The sequence below is a fragment of the Aotus nancymaae genome, unplaced genomic scaffold (assembly GCF_030222135.1).
Source record: "Aotus nancymaae isolate 86718 unplaced genomic scaffold, 86718_ANA_hifiasm-v0.15.2.pri h1tg000067l, whole genome shotgun sequence".
Taxonomy (NCBI): Eukaryota; Metazoa; Chordata; class Mammalia; order Primates; family Aotidae; genus Aotus; species Aotus nancymaae.
The window spans coordinates 13,322,606-13,345,804 of record NW_026988482.1 but is presented as its reverse complement, the minus strand read 5'-3'; the positions used below and the strand labels follow the sequence as shown (position 1 = coordinate 13,345,804).

General features: G+C 35.1%; 1 protein-coding gene across 4 annotated transcripts in view; it reads left to right on the top strand.

Moving 5' to 3' along the window:
* FGF12 (fibroblast growth factor 12) overlaps positions 1–23,199 on the top strand; it is a 587,631-nt gene that overhangs the window by 388,425 nt on the left and 176,007 nt on the right. For all 4 annotated transcript variants that reach the window (XM_012448940.2, XM_064366923.1, XM_012448939.2 and 1 more), the window contains one exon: positions 8,169–8,272. In XM_012448940.2, the coding sequence (XP_012304363.1) occupies positions 8,169–8,272 (104 nt within the window). The remainder of the gene's footprint in view (positions 1–8,168; positions 8,273–23,199) is intronic.

Genomic DNA, 23,199 nt, shown 5'->3' with positions numbered 1-23,199 from the left:
CTTTGTATCTTTTATGGTTTAAAAAGTGGTTTGTTTTTATTACCCCATTGATCTTCATAACTATCCAGTGAAGCATTCAGAGCCAAGAAATGCTCAAAGTGGTTAAATCATTTATGTCTAGTGTTCCATTATTGGAACACTAAGCATGTGGGAGTTATTTATATCCTCCTGCTCAAGGTTATCGCCAAAGTCTGATTGCAAAAATTCAAACAACTGCAACCTCATTAAACTACTTGGAGTCACTAAGACCACAAAGCTGTTAAATTTTAGAACTAGGTCTCATGAACTAAAGCTACGACTTCTACGTACCTTACATTTAGTCCTCATCCGAGTCTTGTTTCCTTGACTTAAAAGCTGAAAGAATAGGGCAAGTTATATTTGTCCTTCAATTTCTGTAAGAAGTGCTGTTTTAGAGGATTAACAACAATTATTTCAGCTTTATTTTGGAATGCAATGTGGATGCAAAACAAAAACATATTTCATACTTGAAGAATTCATAGTTTTCAGGGAAACTCAGACAAACATACAAATATGAATAATCACTGTGATAAGTGCTGTGTATGGAATGCTGTGGAATTAGGGTAAGGGAATGAAAAATTAATTTGCCTGGGTGAACATTCCATTGTACACCCAGGTATATATAATGGTATATATAATTTATATAACCATTTTTGTATTGGAAGATTTAAGAGCTCAGACCATGTCCTACTTAGCTGGATATTCAATAATAGCATTTTCCTACTGAGAATGGAGAGAGTGAATAATTGACTTAAGTAAATTATAAATCACATAAATATTAATTTCATAACTAAGGAAGAACCAGTTGAGTGGCCTGCAAATATCGTAAATATTATAATTACAGATATTATTGTGAGAGACTATAGGATTTATTATAGGAGAAAATAACCTGGTAGTAACTTAATTTAAGATTTTGTAGGATATGGTCTTATTCACACTCTAATAAAATATCTTGGTTGAGAATATTTTGAGATGTGGGAAATGATACTGAATTTTCAAGAAAATCTAACATTGAAAATGCACCGATTATAAACCCAAATATCCCATTCTCTCTCAGTATGTTCCACTTGGGTTTTTAATGGGTCATAGAATGAGTCTTTTTTATTGGCCATTTGACAAAATAGACCTATAATTTATTTTATTTTGTTTTATTTTTTTTGAGATGGAGTCTCACCCAGGCTGGAGTGCAATGATGCGATCTCTACGCACTGCAACCTCTGCATCCTGGGTTCAAGTGATTCTCCTGCCTCAGCCTCCCATGTAGCCAGACTACAGGCACACATCACCACACCCAGCTAATTTTTGTATTTTTAGTAGAGACAGGGTTTCGACATGTTGGTCAGGCTGGTCTTGAACTCCTGGCCTCCTGATTTGCCCACTTAGGCCTCCCAAAGTCCTGGGATTACAGGCATGAGCCACCGCACCCGTCCTAGACCTAGAATTTCTAAATACAACTTTACTTTTTTATACCTTTCTTTATTACAAGCAATAACGAGTCTGTCCTCGGAAGTTACTTGGAAAGATACTGGATTTACATGTTCCAAATATAGTTTGTAATGAGCTTTTTTCCTCCCTTCTCTCCTTCCTTCCTCCCTCTCTCCCTCTCTTCCTCTTCTTCTCCTTCTTTGCAACTTCATTGGTTGTCACATTGTTTTCTTATGTGTTTTGGATTGATTGTTACCTTGTTCTTACTAGAATAATATGGTATGGATAATATACAGGTAGAAATTAAGCTGAGTAGAATATAGCACTTTTACAAAGTACATGTTTTGGTCCAATATCATTGGACAGGATGTTTATTTTTTATTTTGTTGAGACAGTTTTGCTCAGTTACCCAGGCGGGAGTGGAGTGGTGAAATTATGACTTACTGCAGCCTCGGCTCACCAGGTTTTGGCTATCCTCTGACCTAAGCCTCCTAAGTAGCTGGGACCACAGGCACACACACCACACTTGACTAATTTTTTATTTTTATTTTTGCAGAGATGACATATTATCTCTTTAGTTTTTCTTTTATCATTTGCTACTTTCTCTCATCTTCTCCTTCCACTTAAATTTCAACCTGAGGATGACTTAGGTTTTGTAGGTCCTAAAGCTTATCTTATGTTGGATACTCCCTTGAAAAAAATAAATAGAATGAAACATAAATTACATGCAAAATTGAGTATTTAAGGTGAGAAAATAAATCACAAAAGTTTAAATTTTGAAAATCTGGGAACTATCAAAGGTGATTAAAAAAAAAACTCAGGAAAACAATACAATAAAGTATTTTAATTACTTGCCTGATAGCATAAGTATATAAATTTCCTTTCCATTATTATGTATATATAATTTTTGAATGTCCTTTCAAATGACAACAACTTTATAATATATTTCTTATAGAGATAAATATAAAGATAATTCAGTCTTTCCTGTAGCATTATTAATCAAAGTGATCCTTTAATATTTGATATAACTTGGGAATGTTTATTTTAGGTTCACAGCTCATAATTTTCTGATGATTCAGGATGTTGAGTATCTTTTCATATACCTGTTGGCCTTTTGTATGTTGTTCTAGAGAAATGTCTATTCAAGCCCTATGTTCATTTTTTAATTGGTTTATTTGTTTTGTTTTGTTTTTCTGATTGAGTCATAGGAGCTTCTTATCACTCTGAATGTTGAACCCCTACCAGATGTACAATTTGCAGATATTTTCTCCCATTCCATAGGTTGCTTTTTCACTCTGTTAATTGTTTGCTTTGCTTTGCAGAAGCTTTTTAGTTTGATGTGATACTACTAGTCTATTTTTTCTTTCCTTTGCCTGTGCTTTTCGTGTCATATCTGAGAGATCAATCATTGCCAAGGCCAATGTCGACTTTTTCCCCTGTGTTTTTTTTTTTTTTTTTCTGGGGATTTTACAGTTTTAGGTCTCACATTTAATTATTTAATCCATTTTGAGTGAATTTTGTGTATGGTATAAGATAAGGGCCCAATTTCATTCGTTCATATGTGAATACCCAGTTTTCTCAACACCATTTGTTGAAGAGACTATACTTTGCCTTCATTACCTTTTTCCCATACCTTTTTTCCTTGAGGTTTTATGATTGAGCTTGGTTTATGGGAGACAAAAGTACCAGCTCCATTATTTCATTTTTCAAAATGTAAGAGTCAACTTTACAAAAATATTTAGAACAAGATACCCCCTTTTGGAAAGGACAAGTTTAAGAAGATCTCTGAATGTCAGATTAAATACTTGGACTCTATATGGCATATAATTGTAGTATTTAGTCAGCACGTTTTTACTGGGATTGTTAATATACACGAATATATACCACCCTGCATATTCTCTCTCTGTCTCTCTTCCTTTCCTCACATTATACAAGTGTAGTTTTGATGTGTGTTTTGTTTTGGAGAGCTTACAATCTTGTTGTGATTGGGAGAGGAAACAGATTTTTTAGAGGAATAAAACTATATATGGTGATAAATATAGTCTGGATCCAGGAATAGGGCAGCTAAGAAGTGAAAGAAAGCACTTGGCATTTGGTGTGTCATTTCAAGCATGTCAGGGATTTCAGTGTGAAGATACAGGGAGAGTGACATTCCAAGGAGAGGGAAAAGATGGAGTTTAGAAGGCAGGAGGAGGAAGATCAAATTACTAGAAGCACTCATTATTGGAGTGAAAGTGCCATGTATCAGAAATGTATGTTGTAGATGTAACCTGAAATATCAGACTGAGATGCTTTAAGGTTTTTATTTCATTTTTACCTTAAAAAGAATTTTCATTCTAACAAGAAAACCTAAATTCCTGGAAATAATGTATTTTCTCATAACCCATATAGTAACATTTATTTAATAGAGCTATGTACATGGAACTGGGCTAGCTAGACATTACAGCAACTACCCTCAAGAGTCTTGCATTGTAGGGATGGAGACAGAGATATAAACAAAGAACTCTAAAACCATGTTCTAAATACCATTACAGAAATATGCACAAGAAATAAGCCATCTGGAAAAGGGAAGTATTATTTCTGAAGGATTTTGGGCAAGACTCATGGGGGAGTTCATTCAACAAGGTAGGCCTTAAATGATGAAAAGAGTTGGCCAAATTTAGAAGTGGGAAGATAGGCTTTCCAAAAAGAGATAGAGGACAAAAGAGGACAAACTCCAGCCTAGTTAAAGATCGAGGGGGAACTTAGGAAATGGCAAAAAGCTCTGTGAAGCCGGTTACAGCAGATGGAAGGGGTGACAGGTGATAAGCTGGAAATGTGGGTTGGAGCCAGGTTGTAAAGGACACTGGAGACAGGGAGGAATCACTGCAGGTTGTAAGCAGGAAAATGGCATAAGAGGATGCAAGGAACTTAAAAGAGTGGGTGAAGTCAAGTAGCCCAGTTACTACTAGTTAGGGCTGTGGCATTGAGAAGCAGGGAAAGGAGTAGCGAAGGGCTCCTGTGAGCTGGAGCCAGAGTATGCTACTCTAAAGATAATTAATAGATAAGGGTAAGTCATTTGCCACCTTTTGGGATTTTAGGAGGCAGATGAAGACCTTTCCAGAGAAACCGTGTTTAGCTTTTACCCATAAAGTCTCCTTTCAAATCATTTACTGATTTTTTAAAATGGGCTTGGTAAGTCTCCTAAAGGAAATCAGCTAAAAGCCATTATCGTCTTGTGGTTCGTATAAAACTTTCAAACAGGTTTCTTGTTTTTGTCCCTGCCTAGCATTAGCAGTTTTCTCTCATTCTTCATGTAGGAAAAACTTTATAGTTGCTTTTCCTTCTGTGGTCAGCTACATAAACCAGTGTTCTTAGCTTTTATCTGGGAAGTCTTTTCTCTTCCTCACAATAATTGTCACTGAACTTAGTATTTTCCAGTATCTGCTTTTATTTAAAATGTAGAAGTACCTTGCATCTAGTTCATATCTTGCATATTGATTCTGCTTTCATTAGCATCTCTATCAGTTAGGATTAGGGTTGGCTCTGCATTGCACAGACTAAAATAACAAGGACTTATTTTCTCACATAAAAGCCAGACCTGGGTAATTGAATATTGGATTTGTGCCACTGCTCCACAAAGCTCTTAGGGACCCAGCTCCTTCCAGCTCACCTGTCAACACCCACTGGGGAGTAGTCCTTGTTTTTATGGCTTGAGATGATGCAGCTACCATATTCCCATTCAAACAGCAATAGCAAAGGTCGAAAAGAGGGCAAAGGACACCTCTAAGTTGTCTTTAAGGAAGGATTCCTCAGGCTTGTAATGATGTGGTGACTTACCTCTCATTGGACAGTAGTGAGTCCATAGGAACTACATCTGGTTGCAGGCTATGTGAGATGTAGCTGAATAATCTATTTATTTGCAAGAAAGCAAGAAGGTATATTAGAGGAAATTCAAAGAACAAAAAGATGAAATATGATGTTTTAGACAGGTAACCACATTAGAGCCTGAAAAACCTTTGTTTAGATGCATTTTCCCCTGGGTTAATGCTAAATCTTTTTGTACTTCTAAAAATTAAGGTAACCTTTCTGCCCTAAATTCTTCATATTGTTTATGGTTGAGGATCAAATACAATTAATAAATATATTGGCACTTTGAAAATTAATGTGGCACAAATGTAAAGTATTATATTTTATTTTATTTTATTATTTTTTAAAGACGGGGTTTCACCACGTTGGTCAGGCTGGTCTTGAACTCCCGACCTCAGGTGATCCACCCGCCTTGGCCTCCAAAGTGCTTGGATTACAGGCGTGAGCCACCATGCCTGGCCAAGTATTATATTTTAAAGCACTAAAGCAAGCTGCTGAATATAAACTAAAAAATATTACTGAGGTAATATGTTGGTTTTTACAACAGCCTTATGGTAACTTTATCTGACAAGCAGAAGAATTAGGTATTCATGAAAAATAGCTCATAGAGAGGGCACATCTCTGTTTATGAATCACTTTCAGAAACATGACAATGCATTTGGTTCTATCAACTTTGTGCAGTAAGGATTATCATGGGCATTTTACAGATAGGAAAACTAAGGCAGAGAGGTTAAGTGAATAGCTCAAAGCTATGAAACTGAGTGGAGGGTTTAGAAACTATGTGTCTGCAAATCTCATACTCATAATCTGTGTCGCTGCTCTAGCTTTTATATGTCACACATCTTGTTGCCTATTTGGTAAAGTCTAGATCTCTAAGATTAGAGTGACAGACTCTGTTATTTATCCTTATTTTATTTACATGGCTCTTTCTCATTCCCCTCCAATATAAATCAAATCCTCCAGTCTGCCAGTCCCTTTCTGCTTACACACATTACTCTGCAAAACCACCTAACTTCCTGCCTCACTAAAATGTTTTCTGTTCTTGGCTTTCTTAACTTCTACCTCCTCTTTAAGTGTCAACTCAGGTTCCATTTTCTGTGTAAGGCATTCCATGAATACTTCAGGCCACACAGATCTTCCATTTTCCTGAACTTCTGTAACATAGAGACTATATATAGAATGCATATTTTACATTTAATTATAGAAGTAAATTATACACTGTATCATATTATTCCATATGTCTTAGCTTTTTCTCCCCAACTAGACCTTGTCTAGTTCTTGTATTTCTTAAGTTATTTCAGTAACACAAGGACACTGGTAAGAATATAGCAATAACTAAAACTAGTTCACATCTAAATTGAGCCAACAATTAATCTATAAGAAACTACTTATAGTTTCTTATCTAGTCTAATTTTCATGACAAATGTGGAAATGAGTTCAAAGAAGCAAAAAGACTGATCCAATGTCAACAGCTAAGAATGGAATCCTGCTCTACTAAACTTGTGGCTAAGGCTTCATCCTCTACAACTCTCAATTCAACATTTGACTGAAAGACAAATACTGTGAGTGTGTGTCTCTGCATGTACATGTGTTTAGCTTACTGTTGTAGGTTGAGAGAAGCCCAGAAAAATAGAGGCATCCCTAAATAATGGTATCCCTTGGGTTAATTTATGTATATCCTTTATTAAAAACTAAGAAGACAAGACCTGATAGAAATTTTATCAATAGAAAAGGTGGATACGATCTTCTAATTAAGTTAGGATACTAAAGTGAACTGCAGAGATATTTTCTTATGCATATGGTCATGAGATACTTAATTCATATCCATGTTGCCATCTACAGAGCCTAACTATATGATCGCTTTTCTTCCATATGCAATGTGAATTGTTTCAGGGTAGGGGCAATGTTTTCTGCTTATGCTCATTTTGTAATCTCAGAAGTAACTGAAATAGTGCCAAGGATACAAATATATTCATAGAAATATATTGTTGGAAGAAAAATAGAAGGTTCTCTTAGGTATCATTTTTTTCTGATCTATGAATTCCTTCTCCAAGTGGACATATAGTCTGTTGAGTCTTTTGAATAATGAGTAATTCAAGTATGTAAAGACTGCAAGCATGTTTCCATTTCATCTTAGGATATTGAATTACTTCCATCAAATAAACTCTTAATGGTTTTGAATATATATATATATTATATAATATAGATATATATATATATTTCCACCTGGATATAAAATATATCCATTATAGCTTAAGCTATCTATCAGTCATCTACCCATCTGTTTATCTCCCTTTATTTGCATGTAAAAAAATGAGATATCAAGAGAAAAGTTTTGTTCGAATGTTATCACCAATAGGTCAGTAATTTTTGTGTTCTTCTTCTGTGTTCAATACAATATGCAGAACCCACAAGGAAAAGACTAAAAACAAGAAGCTTTGGCCTGTTTTAAAGATAATATTTTATTATTTCTTATGACTACAGATATGTTTTCTACTTTTGAGAATTTTTTGCTTCATATTATTTGTTTGTTAGGAAAAAAATATCTTATATTACACTGTTCGAGTATGTGTTCCTTTTAAGGATCAGGGATCCTGGAATCTCAGATCCAGTTGGGCCTTTAGAGACCTTCTAATCCAACCTGTTTACTACAGAGTTTATGTAACTTACCCGAAGTTACATAGGTAATTAATGCTGGTGTAGGGTCAAGAAGTCAATTCTCCTCATTTTTAGACCTCTGTTTATTTCTTTTTCTCTCCATTTTTCTACCAATTTCAATTAATAGGTTTTAATTCTCCAAAGAATTATTATAAGAAAAACAATTATTTATTCAAAAAGTCACTGATCTTTTCCTCCCTTCTTTTTTTCCCCTCTAGCTCTCTTCAATCTAATTCCTGTGGGCCTGCGTGTGGTGGCCATCCAAGGAGTGAAGGCCAGCCTCTATGTGGCCATGAATGGTGAAGGCTATCTCTACAGTTCAGTAAGTACACTGTAGTGTGTGTGTGTGTGTATTTGTGTATATGCGTGTGAACTACCACTGAGAGGTAATAGAGTAACCATCATGTTGGCCAAGAAAATTGGAAGTTGAAGTCGTTTAATATTTTGTGATCTTGTTTTTCAGGATTATTTTGAGGATTTTATAATTTATAGTGTTAAAGACCATGTCTTGTTGAATTAGTATATTGCAGTTACTCTTGATGCACTATCAATTCTTTGCCTCTCGCTTCCATTTCGCAGAACATTCTCTTTTTTGATTTTTACCTTTTTGCTTAGTTCAAAGAATAAGACATTTTTCTTTTCTCTTATTACCTCTCCTTCAAGCATAGAGGACGGCTTAGGAAGGAAAATTCTTCAATTTGTCTGGAAATAGTCTCTGTCCTACTATGGAGAAAAAAAGCTTTCATAATAGATTGTGGCTTTGTTTGTATTTAGTAAGTCTAAGTTTTATCCAATAGGTCAGATTCTCAGAATAACTTTAATTCAAAGGCAATATGAATTTATGGAATGAGCTCTGGATTATGAGCAAGGATATTTGGTTTTATTTGCATTTCATTTACTCTCTTGATATCTCTTTGGGCAAATCATCTTCCTTCTTTGGCTTAATTTTAGACCTTTCAATTGAGCATGTTGGACACCATGTTGTGTCACGTCTTCTTTCAAATCCCTAACTGGCAAAATTAGGTAGCATCAGTAGCTACATTATCAACGCTGACATATTTTAAAGTAACTAACACAATTCTGATGTTTGTCTCACTCTCAAGATAATAATTTATGCACTGAAAATGTGGCTGAACTGAATGGTGTGTCTGCGTGTGTGTGTATTTCTGCTTTCTTGTAAGAGAGTTGGCTATTTGTAGTTCCTGAAAAAAATTCCTTGAAAATCATGATTACAGATTTCCACTCTTACTTTCTATGATCTCGGTAAATAGCACAAGGTTATTTTGGAGTTCCCATATGTCTGCTGGATTCTAAATTAGTTATTGACTAGTTTTCATTAGGCTCTTCGAATATTCAATTAAACAAATCTCTGGCATGTTGGAGCTCAGAAACTGATACCATCAAATATGGTGTTTTTACATGCTGTACAGAAGCAGCAGCCTCAGAGTCTCTGAACTCCCTCTGCCTCCTGTGTCTCAATCCTGTCTCTCTCAAAGCACAGGATGAAGTTGTTCTCTGGAGTTCCCTTATCTGCCTGAGTTCGAACCTGCCAAAAAAGAAAACAGTTACCTCTGGTCTGTTCCCTGAGTTTTCATTAACTGAACTCATGTCACAGGAGGAAAGACTGAAGTCCATCAGTACACTTAGACAGCCTTTTGTCACAACCACGGTCCACTCTGCACACCCAAAACACTTGGTCCAAGGTCATTACGTGTTCTTTAAGTTCATTGAATTCACCCCAAAATCATTTGCTGCCTCCTAAAATCATCCACACCTCTTCATCTCCCTTTCCTCTAAAAAGAAGGGTATGTACCCATGTATACCACATTTTGCAAGGTTGGGTAATCACCCTGTGATTCTCCCCAGTGCACGTTAATAAATTTGTGTTTCTTTTCTCCTATTAATCAGCCTTTTGTCCGTCAATTTTCACTTAATCTACAGAGGACGAAGATAAATTTTTCCATTGGCTCCAACAGGCACATTATACTTGCCTATTAGTAATACATGTGTCATTTGTATTAGGATTATTGAAGTTAATATTTTACTCCTGAAAATATACAAATCAAAATATACACTTATATGCTATATGTATACCTATACATTTTTTCAGCAGTGTCTGCTCAAAATGATACTTAAATACATTTTCAGTCAAAATAATGGGCTCTCTTAGAATGTCATAGCTCTAACAATTCTTAATGTCTAGTTATTGTGAGTCCATTTTAAATGTAAGAATTAAAGTGGGAAAAAAAGGCAAGAGGATTTTTTTAAATATTTCTAGTTTGTCTTACTTTAAAGATTTAATCAATCATTAAGCAGCTAAAGGTAGACTATATTATGTATATTTAAAAGGTCTTAATTCAAGTTGTAATTCCACAGAAGCTATAAAGTTCAGTTCATTAGACTAGAGTTGATTTCCAGAGGTCCAGAAAGAAGAAAACCACAAAGTTTGGCCACAGTATTGCAAGCAGGAGACAATTGTATAAGAGAAGGAGGGAGTTTGGGGGGATTGCTGTTTTGTGGTTTCATCCTCTGAAGCTTTTCAGAGATGCATTCCTTCTGTCCTTCTTGCTTAGATATGAAGTTAAGAGGGGGTGGGATCTTGAGCCACAAGAGGGGGTTATAAGGTACTCTTTTGTAATGGAGCAGATCCCTTTGTAAAACCTATTGGGGTATCTAGATTTTCAGTTCTTCTCTCCACTTAAGTAAAACTTGCCTCACACCTAGGATCACAATACTTTCTCTTGGTGAGTCAAAAATCAGCTGTTAACTTTGGCTTTCCTGAGATGTTCCTGGTATGCATTATGACTAGAATTTCTTTGAAAAGCAACTTTCTATGTCGTGGGCAACACTATAGTTGGGCAACCAATAAGAGTCATAACTGCAGTTTATGGAGAGAGAGGAGAGGGCGGAAGCAAACTAAGAGGACCTAGATAAGCTAACTAGATCCAAAAGATTCACAAGCAGTATCATTTATCTAGTGTCATTTACCTGGCTTCTATTCATTTTTAAGGTAGAAATCAATTCCCTTGTTACTTTTGATTTCTTTTTCTTCACCAGGAAGCAGGAGGAGGGAATGGTAAAGATGGAGTGATTGTTAGGCAGCATAGAGCTATAGTTTTAAGAGCTGCTCTGAAATTTTGTGTTTTCTTAGGTGAGTTTAATCCATATATATTTGGTGAGATTTCTGATGTATCTTGATATGTTTTTACCATAGTAGTTGCATTTTTTAAAATGTACTTTTGTTTCCCTTTTCTTCTTTAAAAAAAAATTCTGTTGCATTATTTATATATTTTTTTCTACTTTATTAAATCCTTCTGCAACTTTGTAAACTTAGGCCATATTTTTATTCCTTTAGTGGTTAGACTTAATTTTTAATTATACATAAATAGCGACATACTTTGCTAAATATTTTTAGTGTTTCTGTCTTCTTTTCCAACAGCTAATGGACGTTAGGATGTTTTCTTGCTAGTAAATACTGCAACCTTTCTGGCCGCCAATTTGATTATTTACACTTTAAAATAAAGTCATATGCACAATTATTTTATCGCTAATCATTAAATTAACAAATATTTTGAATAATATCTATGCATAGAATTTTTGTCTGTGTGTGTATATATCAAATTTAGTCTCTGAGTTCACTTTTCTTCTAAACTAAACCTTTAATTCTTTTGCCTGTGAGGGTGTGTGGATGGTGAACTCACTTTTGATACCCATGAAAATGTATTCCTTTTACTTTCATTCTTGAATTGCAGTTCAGGTAGTTATAAAATTCTGAGTAGACCAATATATTTCTCAGCATTTGGAGTATAATATTACATTGGTTTCTGGTATCTATTGTTGACTATGAGAAGTTTGTTATCAGTTTAAAATTTTTTCCCTTGTAGGTCATCTATATGGAAACTTTTTTCTTTATATTTCATGTTCTACAAACTCACTATAGTGTCTAGTTGTGAATCTATTGTGTTAGGAATTTAGAAAGTGCTTTTAATTCAAAGAATCATATTTCTCTCCAGTCATCTGGTGGTTTGTGAAACAGAATAATATCTCTTCAATTCAGGAAAATTTAACTCTTACCCGATATATATTTTATTTCTCTATCATGTTTTCTAGTCTCTTATGCTGACAGTACTTACATAACTTAGAAACATTCAAATTCATCTAGTCTAGAATTTATGCCATCTATTTTGTGATTTCAATCACTGTGACTATCATTTTTGGATATCTAATAGTTTCTTTTTAATATCTACCTGTTGTTAATTTATTTCTCCCTGTCTTTAGTATCTGGCTTCCCCCTACCCCTTTTACAGAAAGTCATGAATTCATTTATTTCTCTTAACATACTTGGTCAGCCTTTTGCATAAATTTCATTTCTTTTGTAACAAATTCAAGTTTTAATCATTAATTTTGTCAGCTGACATTTTTAGAATTAGATTTAGATTAGATTTTAGGATTTAGAGTTCTTGAGGTGTTTAGCATTTTGGACTACAGGCACTTTTCTCTCTCTCTTTCCCACTCCCCTCTCTGCTTCTTCCTCTGAGATATGACTTTCTAGTGATGTTTTGGTTGCCTCTATCCAGCCTCTACCAGCCTTAGTTTAGAATAAGTTTTTAAAAGAGTTATTTCAATTCTCCTGATTCTTCTCTTGGGGTGGGCTGTCCACACGCATGGTGGCTTACTAGCACTTAGGAGGGGGCGCATGCAGTGTGTTTACCGAAATAGTGCACATGCTCACTGGAGGCATTCCTCTACCAGTCTTATTCCTAGAGGAAAGTCTGCCATTTTGCCTCTTAATGCTCATGCTCCAGCCCACTCACCCAACTCCTGAGACCTTACTGGGAAGCTGCTGAACACCAGTTTCAGGTTTTTCTATCTACTGCCTTTCCCTGGCACTGGCTGGGACCAGTTATTATTTTAGAGAGACAGTTAACAACTGCCTGACCATCACTTGATGGTCACCTAACATTCCTGGTGTGTATATGGGCGGGGGCAGGGGGCGTGGAGGGAGCCCTCACCTGCTCTGCCATGTCTGACTAGCCTACCTACTGTAACACTACTGCATCTTGCTTAAAGATAGTAGTAACATTTTTAATTTCAGCCTTCTTAGAATTAGAGCAGGAAAACTCCATTCCAGATCCTGATGCTAGCAGGTAGTCCAACTTTGGTCTCTCATTTTGCATGGATGCCTTTCATTTCCCTAGACCAACTGGGGTAGAACTCTGGGCCGTATCGCCTCTTCAGGACTTGAAGACTTGCAGTCCTGTAGCTGAAACCTGCACAGTGCTTTGTGTTTCTATTCCACAGGGATGCCTAGCTTGCTTCAGTACTTGCTTTGATAGATTTAGGCCTCAATATTTTTACATTTTGTTCATCATTGTTACTTGGGCAGAATAGGTGCATCATAATTTGAACTCACAGTGCCTTTCTTCCCTCATTTTTTTTTAATTTTGATAAGAAATGTAACATAAAATTTACCATCTGAATTTTAAGTCTACATTGTAGTAGTGTTAGCCATATGCACATTATTGTGCAACAAATCTCTAGAACTTTTACATTCTGTAAAACTAAAATTCTGTATATCCATTGAACAACAGCTCTCTTTCCTTTCTTCCCCCAGCCCCTAGCAGCCACCATTTTTGACTTCAGTTACAAAGAGTTTGACTACTTTAGATATCTCATATAGGTGGAATAATGCAGTATTTGTGCTTTTTGTAGCTGGCTTATTCACTTAGCATAATGTTTTCAACATTCATCTATATTGTAGAATATGACAGGATTTCCTTCTTTTTAATGTTCAGAGATGTTCCATTGTATGTTATTTGCATTCTACATTCTGTTTATTCATCTATTGATGGACATTTAGGTTGCTTTGGCTTCTTGGTTGTGAGATTGCTGCTGCAACCAACATGAGTGTACTGATGTCTTTTCAAGATAGGATTGTATGGTAATTTGGTTTTTATTTTTATTTTTTTTAGAGAACTCCATACTCTTTTCCACATCAGCAGTGTCCTTTTACATTCCCACCAACAGTGCACAGAAGTTCCAGTTTCTTCACATCCTTGCTACCACTTGATGCTTTCTGTTTCTTTTGATACTGGCCATCCTAACAGGTGTGAGATGATATCTCATTTTGTTTTTGATTTGCATTTCTCTAATAACTGGTAGTAATGGGCATCTTTTAATTACCTGCTAGTCATTTATACATCCTTTTTGGAGACACGTCTGTTCAATTCCTTTTCCTACTTTTTAATTGAGTTGTTCTGTGTTGTTGTTGTTATTGAGTTGTAGGAGTTCTTTATAGATTATGGCTATTAAGCTCTTACCAGATACATGATTTGCAATTATTTTCTCCCTTTCTCTAGGCTGCCTTCTCATTATTAGTTGTTTCTGTTGATACCCAGAATTTTTAAAGTTAGATGTAGTCCCATTTGTCTCTTTCTGCTTTTGCTGCCTATTCTTTTGGTGTCATATCCAAGATATAGTTGCCAAATCCAATGTCATGAAGCTTTTTTTGTATGTTTTATTCTAGGAGTTCTAGAGTTTCAGGTCTTATGTATAGATTTGTAATCCATTTTGAATTAATTTTACATGTGATAGAAGGTAAGGGTCCAATTTCATTCTTTTGCATGTGGATATACATTTTTTTCCAACACATTGAGAGACTAACCTTTCTCCATTGTGTAATCTTGTTGAAGATGATTTGACCACATAGTAGAGAGTTTATTTCTGGGGTCTCTATTGTGTTCCATTGGTGTTTATGTCTCTTTGTACCAGTATCATACAGTTTGATTACCATAGTTTTTTACTATGTTTTAAAGTCACAAAGTGTGAGACATACAGCTTTATTTGTTAATTTATTCTTAAGATTGTTTTGGCTATTTGGGGTTCCTTGACATTTTATATAAATTTTAGAATGGAGTTTTCTATTACTACAAAAAATGACATTGAGATTTTGATAGGAATGGTATTGAATATGTGGATTGTTTTCAGTAGTATGGACATTTGAAGAATATTAGGTTTTTGATTTATAAACATGGGATTTCTTTTGATAATGTTCAGTAGTTTTCAGTATACAAGTTTTTCAACCCCTTGATTAAACTTAAACTCACAGTGCCTTTTAGAAAGGAAGACCAAAATAATTTTAATGGCATTAAATAACACTTTTTTAAAAATAGAGTAAATAAAAGGTTCTATAAGGCATCTCTTTCTCAAACAAAAGAAGCCTAAGTATGTTGGAAACTTATGTTTCTGAAACACCTTTTTCAATAGTTCAGGAAATACCATTCTGTGTTACAATCTGTTGAAACAGATTTTTCTGCAAATTTTGCCTTATACACAGACAGTGCCTTTAAAAAATGCTGTTTAACCAGTTTTGATTTAAAATGTAATATCCTTTGATTTTTGTTTTGTTTTGTTTTTGAGTTTTAAGTTTTTGAAAAACTCATAAGAACACCTAAATTTTCTCAAATGATCACAGTGCTTAAAGGCACTTCAGTTGGAGTGGGGAAGGAGAAGTATATTTTCATTTTATACAAAAAAGACAAAACCCAAGTAAGTCCTCTACCATCCTCTGTAAATTTACTCACATCTTTTTATATTTGAGTAGTTTGAACTGAACCTTGTATAAATAAAACAAATGTAGATAAACATCATTTGGTATGACATTATAAAGCTAGATTTTCAAATTGTGGTTAGAAGATTAGTGATATAATATTTTAGGTAACTATTGATAGAATGATATGTGTAATGATATAGGTAAAGAATAAAAATAACGTTTACTTAAGTGGTATCACTGATATTGTTATATCTGCCTTTTTCTCTTCTGTACCTCTGTAATTCATAATTTTCCTTAAAGCCCAGCTCATATCTTACCTGATATGTCACCTGTCTCCATAGTCCATTCTCAATGAGAATTAGATGCAACTTCTGCTGTAATATAAGAGCACTTGACTTTTATTTTGCTGGTGGGCAGGAATTACATCATATTCATCTTTGCTATCTGGGCCATGTGGGCCACATATTTTCCCCAACCACAGCATTAAACACATTCCCTGGTAAAGGAAGATTCTCAATAGAGACGTGTTGAATTTTAAAGAATTGCCTTTTTCAAGTATAGATGGAACAAATTTCATGCAATTGTTGCACAATTAACTATGATTACATTGATCAAAGTTTAATTGGTAGTCTTACAAACCACTGCACAAATGCCGGTTTGTGCTGAAAGCAATCTCAGTAAACCTAAAATTTATACAATACGTATTGATTGAAACTCTACCACATATCAGGCACCAGACTGCATACTGAGCATATAAAGGTGGATGAAACAGATACAATTCTTATCCTGTTTTAGTTTGCTCTATGATTAGTTAGCAGTTGTAAGGAGTTTAGGCCAACTACAAAGTTAGAGGGCATAGTCCTCAGGACCACCCTCACTTCTGGCAGCAACTGTAAGCGTGGGGGCTCACAGAATCATCTCTGGATTGATAACTTTCCAGAAGGACTGACAGAACTCTCTAAAACCCATGGTTATACTCATGGTTACAGTTTATTATTGGGAGAGGGTACAGATTAAAATCAGCCATGGGAAGAAATACCCAAGGTAGGATTCAGTAGGAGTACCAAATAGTGAGCTGCTACTGTCCTCTTCCTATAGAGGCAGGACATGTCACACTTCAGGTACCAACATGTGATAATACCCATGGAGTTTCACCAACCAGGAAGCTCATCTGAGCTTCTGTGTCAAGAGATTTCATTGGTGTCTGTTATGTAGACAGGATTCATTAATTGCCCATGTGCTTGATCCCAGCCTCTGAGTCTACAGATATTGTGTGACCCAAAGCCCTTACCCTAAGTCTTAGTGTTATTCTCTATTTAGCCACAGGCTCCCAGGCAAACACAAATAACCTTCCAGAAACCAAGGGCAATGGCTGTACCTCTTTTTGGGCAAGTTTTTTCTGTGTCCAATGTCCAAGTGAAGTGAATGCCATACTGCATAAATATGCACCTGTGAATCTGCCTCCAGTCCCACCCCCTCACTATTCTGCCTACTATTTATTTCCTTACCCCAGCTTAGAAGAAGAAAATGATGAAAGAAAATAAATGTATGGGTATAATACCTGGCATATCAGCACTTGGGAAATAAAAACATAACTTACTGCTTTGTATAACTTGGGAGCCTTGACATTTGCATCTAGGAAAAAGGCACTAAAAAATAATGCAGTTTGAACCTGGACAACAAGGTGAGGCTCTTGTCTCTACAAAAAAATTTAAAAATTAGCTGGATATGGTAGCATGCACTTGTGTTCCCAGCTACATGGGAGGCAGAGGTGGGAGGATTACTTCAGCTCAGGACATTGAGGCTGCAGTAATCCATGTTTGTGTCACTGAACTCCAGCCTGGGCAACACAGAAAGACCCTAGCTCAAAAAAAAAATCCAATTTGTATAATTTCGAACATGTCTAGAAATTATAACTAGACAAACATTGGACCTTTGTAAATGAATAATTTGATGTGCTTAGCACACTTACCACTGGCATTTCAGTGGTTAATATTGGTTAAAATGTTTTTAAAAGGTTTTATTTTTTCTATCTACAGCCACGATTTACATACTTTTTATAAACTTAGACTATTTATTACCCAAAGCTGAATTAGGTAGATGAGAATTTTTTAAACTGAAGGATAGACTGAAGTCAAATTATATAAACACAATTTTTTATTTGAACAGGACCTTAAACTGTACCAATTATATTTGAAGCTAAATCAGTAATAAAGATGCTTATTTTGATCTATATTCTAATAATAATTAATATTATAAGTTCTTATCAGAGTAGCTGTAACAATGAAAGCCATAGTGACAATATTAATGGCTGTGCTAGTGCAAATAATACACTGTATTTTTAGTTTTTGTTGTTTCTAAAAGGCTTTTAGATTTGTATTTAATTTTCACAGCAACTCTGTGAGGAGGGATAGAAATGAACTATTCGATATTGGTGAAGAGCTGAGGCTTAGCGAGGTCCTTGACTTAAATAAGCCCATTCTGGTGAGTAATGGAACTAGAGCTGAAATCTAGGTCTTAACTTCAAAAACATGAGCTTTTCATAATACCATACTGTTCTTGGCCTTATGTGTAATGAAGGCTTTCCACTGGAATGTTTCTCATATTTTCCCCTGTGCTTTCATATAAGCTATCTCATTTGAGCCTTGCAAGAACTCTGATATCACTGAGTGACAAAAGGTATGCCTGGGAAACAGAGAAGTTAAGTGACTAAAATGAGGTCATTCAGCTTAGTGAGGCAGGTTAAGGAAAAGCAACTTCTAGTTCAATATTCATTTCTTTAATCAATATTGCTTCTCTTATTTGCGGTTGCAATTAAGGATGTGCCATTCTGCAGTGTTTCAACATAATATAAAAAGCATAATTCTTCGAAAACCAGGGCAGCCTATCACCTTGTTTGTGATGGCTTTATTACAGTGATGACACCAACAACAAAAATAAGAGACTTCTTGATTGACGCATGTCCTTTGCACCATTTAGAATTCCTCTCTTAAATGTGTTGCCTCAGTGCGAGCAGACAGTGTCAAGATTGTGAGATGACGATACTGATTTTATATTACAAAGCTGAGTCAGGAGTTACTGAGAAACTTGAGTTGAGGGTGGTGATCTCTGAGGTTGAAAAATGAAAGGGCCACTATCGATAACTATAAAGAGAAGACTATCTTATGTTCACAAGGTAGATGATAGGAGAAAGTGATTGTTAATATCCTCCTCTAATTTCTTTTACTTCCCCACCATCACAGATATCTGAATGTCTCTGATCATTTAGGACCCAGTAAAAATTTTTCCAATTTCTTCAGCCCCAAATAACTTCCACATTTTGGACTTTGATGGGACATTTATCTGTGTATTTCCTTTCTTCCCTTTGTTAGAAATTGTTCTTAGTGCTTTTTATATCCTATCAGATGCAAACTCCTTGAGGTTAGGGATAATATGATATAGCTTAGTATCTCTCATAGCACTGAAAACTGTAATTCCAGTGTTCAGACATCTGCTGAAGTCTTGTTGAATCAGTTGATAGAGTTATCATACAGTTTGATTTTGACAGTAATTCATTGGCCGTCTGGTCTTAATGGGCTTTATGATAATTTTCCTGAGTATGACCCTACACACTTTCCAGTTCAGTGACTAGTTCACTTATGAGTAGTCGGTTCCTGTTCTGCTGAAACATGTCAAGTTTACTAGAGGACTGTTACTGTTCATGCTTCTCCTATATTGAGGCTGATATGGTGCTGTAGTTTTAATAAGAGCTGATACTGCCATGTTTTTCTTTCCATACTAAATACTGTTTATAAAAGGTGAGGGAGAGGTAAAGCTTAGCCATGATATCTTCCTGGGAAGTCATCTGGTTTTTACAGTTAATCTCTCTGTGAAAGACTTCTGTTCCATTCTAAAAAGATATGCAGACTTTTTAAAACAAGCATCTCTGAAATAGAGGTACAAAGCAGTTACCCATTCTGGAATTTGAGTTTCTTTACCAACTTACTTTCTCATGGAAAGTTCTGAAATCTAAGGCATATTCACAGATCTTTCTTGGGACAGCAAGTGCGTGGTATCTCTGAAAAGTGAAAGATGAGAGAGAGCAAGCGGGGAGGGAGGGAGAGAGAAAACAAGAACCTTAACTATTAATGCCAAATGAATAATAGAATTTGAAGTTAATGATGCCTAAATAGAGAAGAGTCAAAGACCTAATCATAGAGCCTTATTCAACAAATAGATTGTTAAATATTCAGTTTAGATGATTTACTTAATTTTTTCTTCTCACATACTTGTGATTTCCTAGAACTTTGTAACATTCCTTTTTTTTTTTTTTTTTAAATTTTGGGCATTGCACCTAGAAAAGAATTATGTATTTTCACTATTTCTTTTTTTACCCCATATATATTTATTAAATGAACTGGACTTTTTTTTCAGGTGAAAAAAAAAAAAGAAAATACAGAATTCTGTCAACCCAAGAATCTGGCAATTATTGCTTGCAAACATGTGACATGGATTATTTCTTGTTGGGATTAGGTTATCTTTTTTCAGAATCAACAGATTATTAGTTATATTTTCAGCAAGGATTAACAGTAAGCATCCATTTTTAACTTATAATGTATTCATAATAAATAGTGTTGGTTTTATTTTAAGAGTTTCTAACTTATGGAAAATGTTAATACTTTAGCTCCAGGGCTAGCCTTAATTGGAAAATTAGCATATATGTTTCTAGTAATATTTTTCAATAGAAAATAAAAGCAAGACTCAGCTTTTGAGAGCAGCACTAATGAGGACCTTTGGTTAAGTTATTTGGATACGGTGCCAAATTTTATCTTTTTCTTTTCCATCTTGCCATTAGCCACATTAGGCCAACAAGTAGTGATAGTTCCAAAAATTTCTAGATTGTATTTCTTTAGTCATCAGTGAATCAGGGAATACTAAATAGTAATTTAAAATGTAAGCTTTAAAAATAAAACTGTGTTTGAATCATATCCCTATAACTTACTTCCTTTGTAAAAAAATTGGAAGGAACTTCCTAGATTGTTTTCTTATGTGTAAAATGGGGATAATAATGACAATATGAGCTTTATAGAATTATGTAAGGATTAAATGGAAAAATGCATGTAAATCCCTCCTGCAGTGTATATTATATAGTCAACACTCAGTGTTAGCCATAAGCAGTAACTGTAGTAGCAGTAGATATATTTTTAAAAACTGCTCGTTGCACCCTCAAGCAGCTCCTTAGCATTAATCCATAAAGTTTTTGTGGGATTAATCTCACTGCTAGTTTTAGTGCTGGTTTGTGCTTTGCCTAATCTAATATCTTTAGTCACTTTAGTCAATTGGTCCACTCAATTACTGGAAGAGTATTTCTAATCTAATTAGGGCAAATTAGCTTCAGGCTTAAGACTTTATCTGTTGAAGGAGAGTTGCCTTTTATTATTATTATTATTCTAACTTTTGTGGGTACATGGTAGGTAGGTATATATATTTATGGGGTACATGAGATATTTTATTTATTTGTTTATTTTTTTTTGAGATGGAGTATCACTCTGTCACCCAGGCTGGAGTCGAGTGGCATGATCTCAGCTCACTGCAACCTCTGCCTCCCCGGGTTCAAGCAATTCTCCAACCTCAGCCTCCCAAGTAGCTGGGACTACAGGTGCACGATGCCACACATAGCTAATTTTTTGTACTTTAGTAGAGACAGTGTTTCACTGTGTTGCTCAGGCTGGTCTCAAACTCCTGAGCTCAGGCAATCCGCCTGCCTCCACTTCCCAAAGTGCTAGGATTACAGGCGTGAGCCACCACGCCCAACCACATGAGATATTTTAACCCAGGCATATAATGATGAATCGCACCAGAGCAATTGGAGTATCCATTACATCAAACACTTATCCTTTCTTTGTGTTACAAACAATTCAATTATACTCTTTTAGTTAATTTAAAATGTAAATTAGCTTATTGTTCACTGTACTGTGCTATCGAATATTTGATCTTAAAGATTCTATCTAACTACATTTCGTACCCATCAACCATCCCTACTCCCCACGTTCCCCTTTCCTGGCCTCTGGTAAGCATCATTCTACTTTCTATCTCCATGTGTGCAATTGTTTTGATTTTTAACTTCCACAAATGAGAACATATGCAGCTTGTCTTTCTGTGCCTGCTTTGTTTCACTTAACATAATGTCTTCCAGTTCTATCAATGTTGTTGCAAATGACAGGATCTCATTCTTTTTTATGGCTGAATAATATTCCATTGGGTAGATATATAATAATTTCTTTATCTATTCAACTATTGATGGATAGGTTGTTTCCAAATCATGACTATTGTGAATAGTGATGTGGTAAACACAGGAGTGCAAATATCTTTTTGATATATTTATTTCCTTTCTTTTGGATATACCTAGCAGTGGGATTGCTGGATCATATGGCAATCTATTTTTAGGTTTTTGAAGAACCTCCATACTGTTTCCCATAGCTGCACTAATTCACAGTCCTGAAGTTTTCTCTTTCTTCACATCCTCGCCAGCCTTTGAGGTTGACTGCCATTTAGATAAAAGCCATTTTGACTAGGGTGAAGTGATACTTCATCATAGCTTTGATTTGCATTTCTCTGATGATCAGTGATGATGAGCACCTTTTTATATACCTGTCTGCCATTTGTAAGTCTTCTTTTGAGAAATGCCTATTCACGTCTTTTTCCAGATTTCAGTAGTTTCATAGTTTGAGGTGTTAGATTGAAGTCTTTCATCTATTTTAATTTGATTTTTGTACATGACATGAGATACAGGCTTAGTTTTATTCTTCTGCATATGGATATCCAGTTTTCCAAGTGCCATTTATCAAAGAGACTCCTTTCCCCAATGTATGTTCTTGGAAGCTCTGTCAAAAATGAGTTCATTATAGAGGTATGAATTTATTTCTGGGCTCTGTATTCTGTTTACACATTGGTCAGTGTATCTGTTTTTATGCCACTACCATGTTGTTTTGGTTCCTATGGCTCTATAGTATAAATTGAAGTCAGGTACTGAGATTCTCTCAGTTTTTAAAATTTTTGCTAAGGATAGCTTTGGCTATTCTGGTGTGTGTGTGTGTGTGTGTGTGTGGTTTCATATAAATTTTAAGATTTTTTTTTCTATTTCTGTAAAGAATGTAATTAGTATTATGATAAAGATTGCATTGAATCTCTAGATTGCTTTGGGTAGTATGGGCATTTTAACAACATTGATTCTTCCAATCCATGAGGGAATCTTTTCACATTTTTTTGTGTCCTCTTTATTGAATCAATATTTTAAAATTTTTATTATAGAACCCTTTCACTTCTTTGGTTAAGGCAGTTACTAGGTATTACATTTTATTTGTTTTAAAATCCATTATAAATGGATTTTTAAAATTTCTTTTTCAGATTGTTCACTGTTGACGTATAGAATGCCACTGATTTATTTTATGTTGATTTGGTATCATGAAACTTCACTGAATTTGTTTATCAGTTCCAACAGTTTTTTTTTTTTAATTATTCTTCAGGCTTTTCCAAATACACAATCATATCATCTGCAAACAAAGATAATTTTACTTTTTCTATTCTAATTTGGATGCTCTTTATTTTTTTCTTTTTTCTGGTTGGTCTAGCTGGGACTTCTGGGATTATGTTGAATAACAGCAGTGAAAGTGGGCATCCTTGTCTTGTTCCCTAATCTTAGAGTACAGACATTTTGC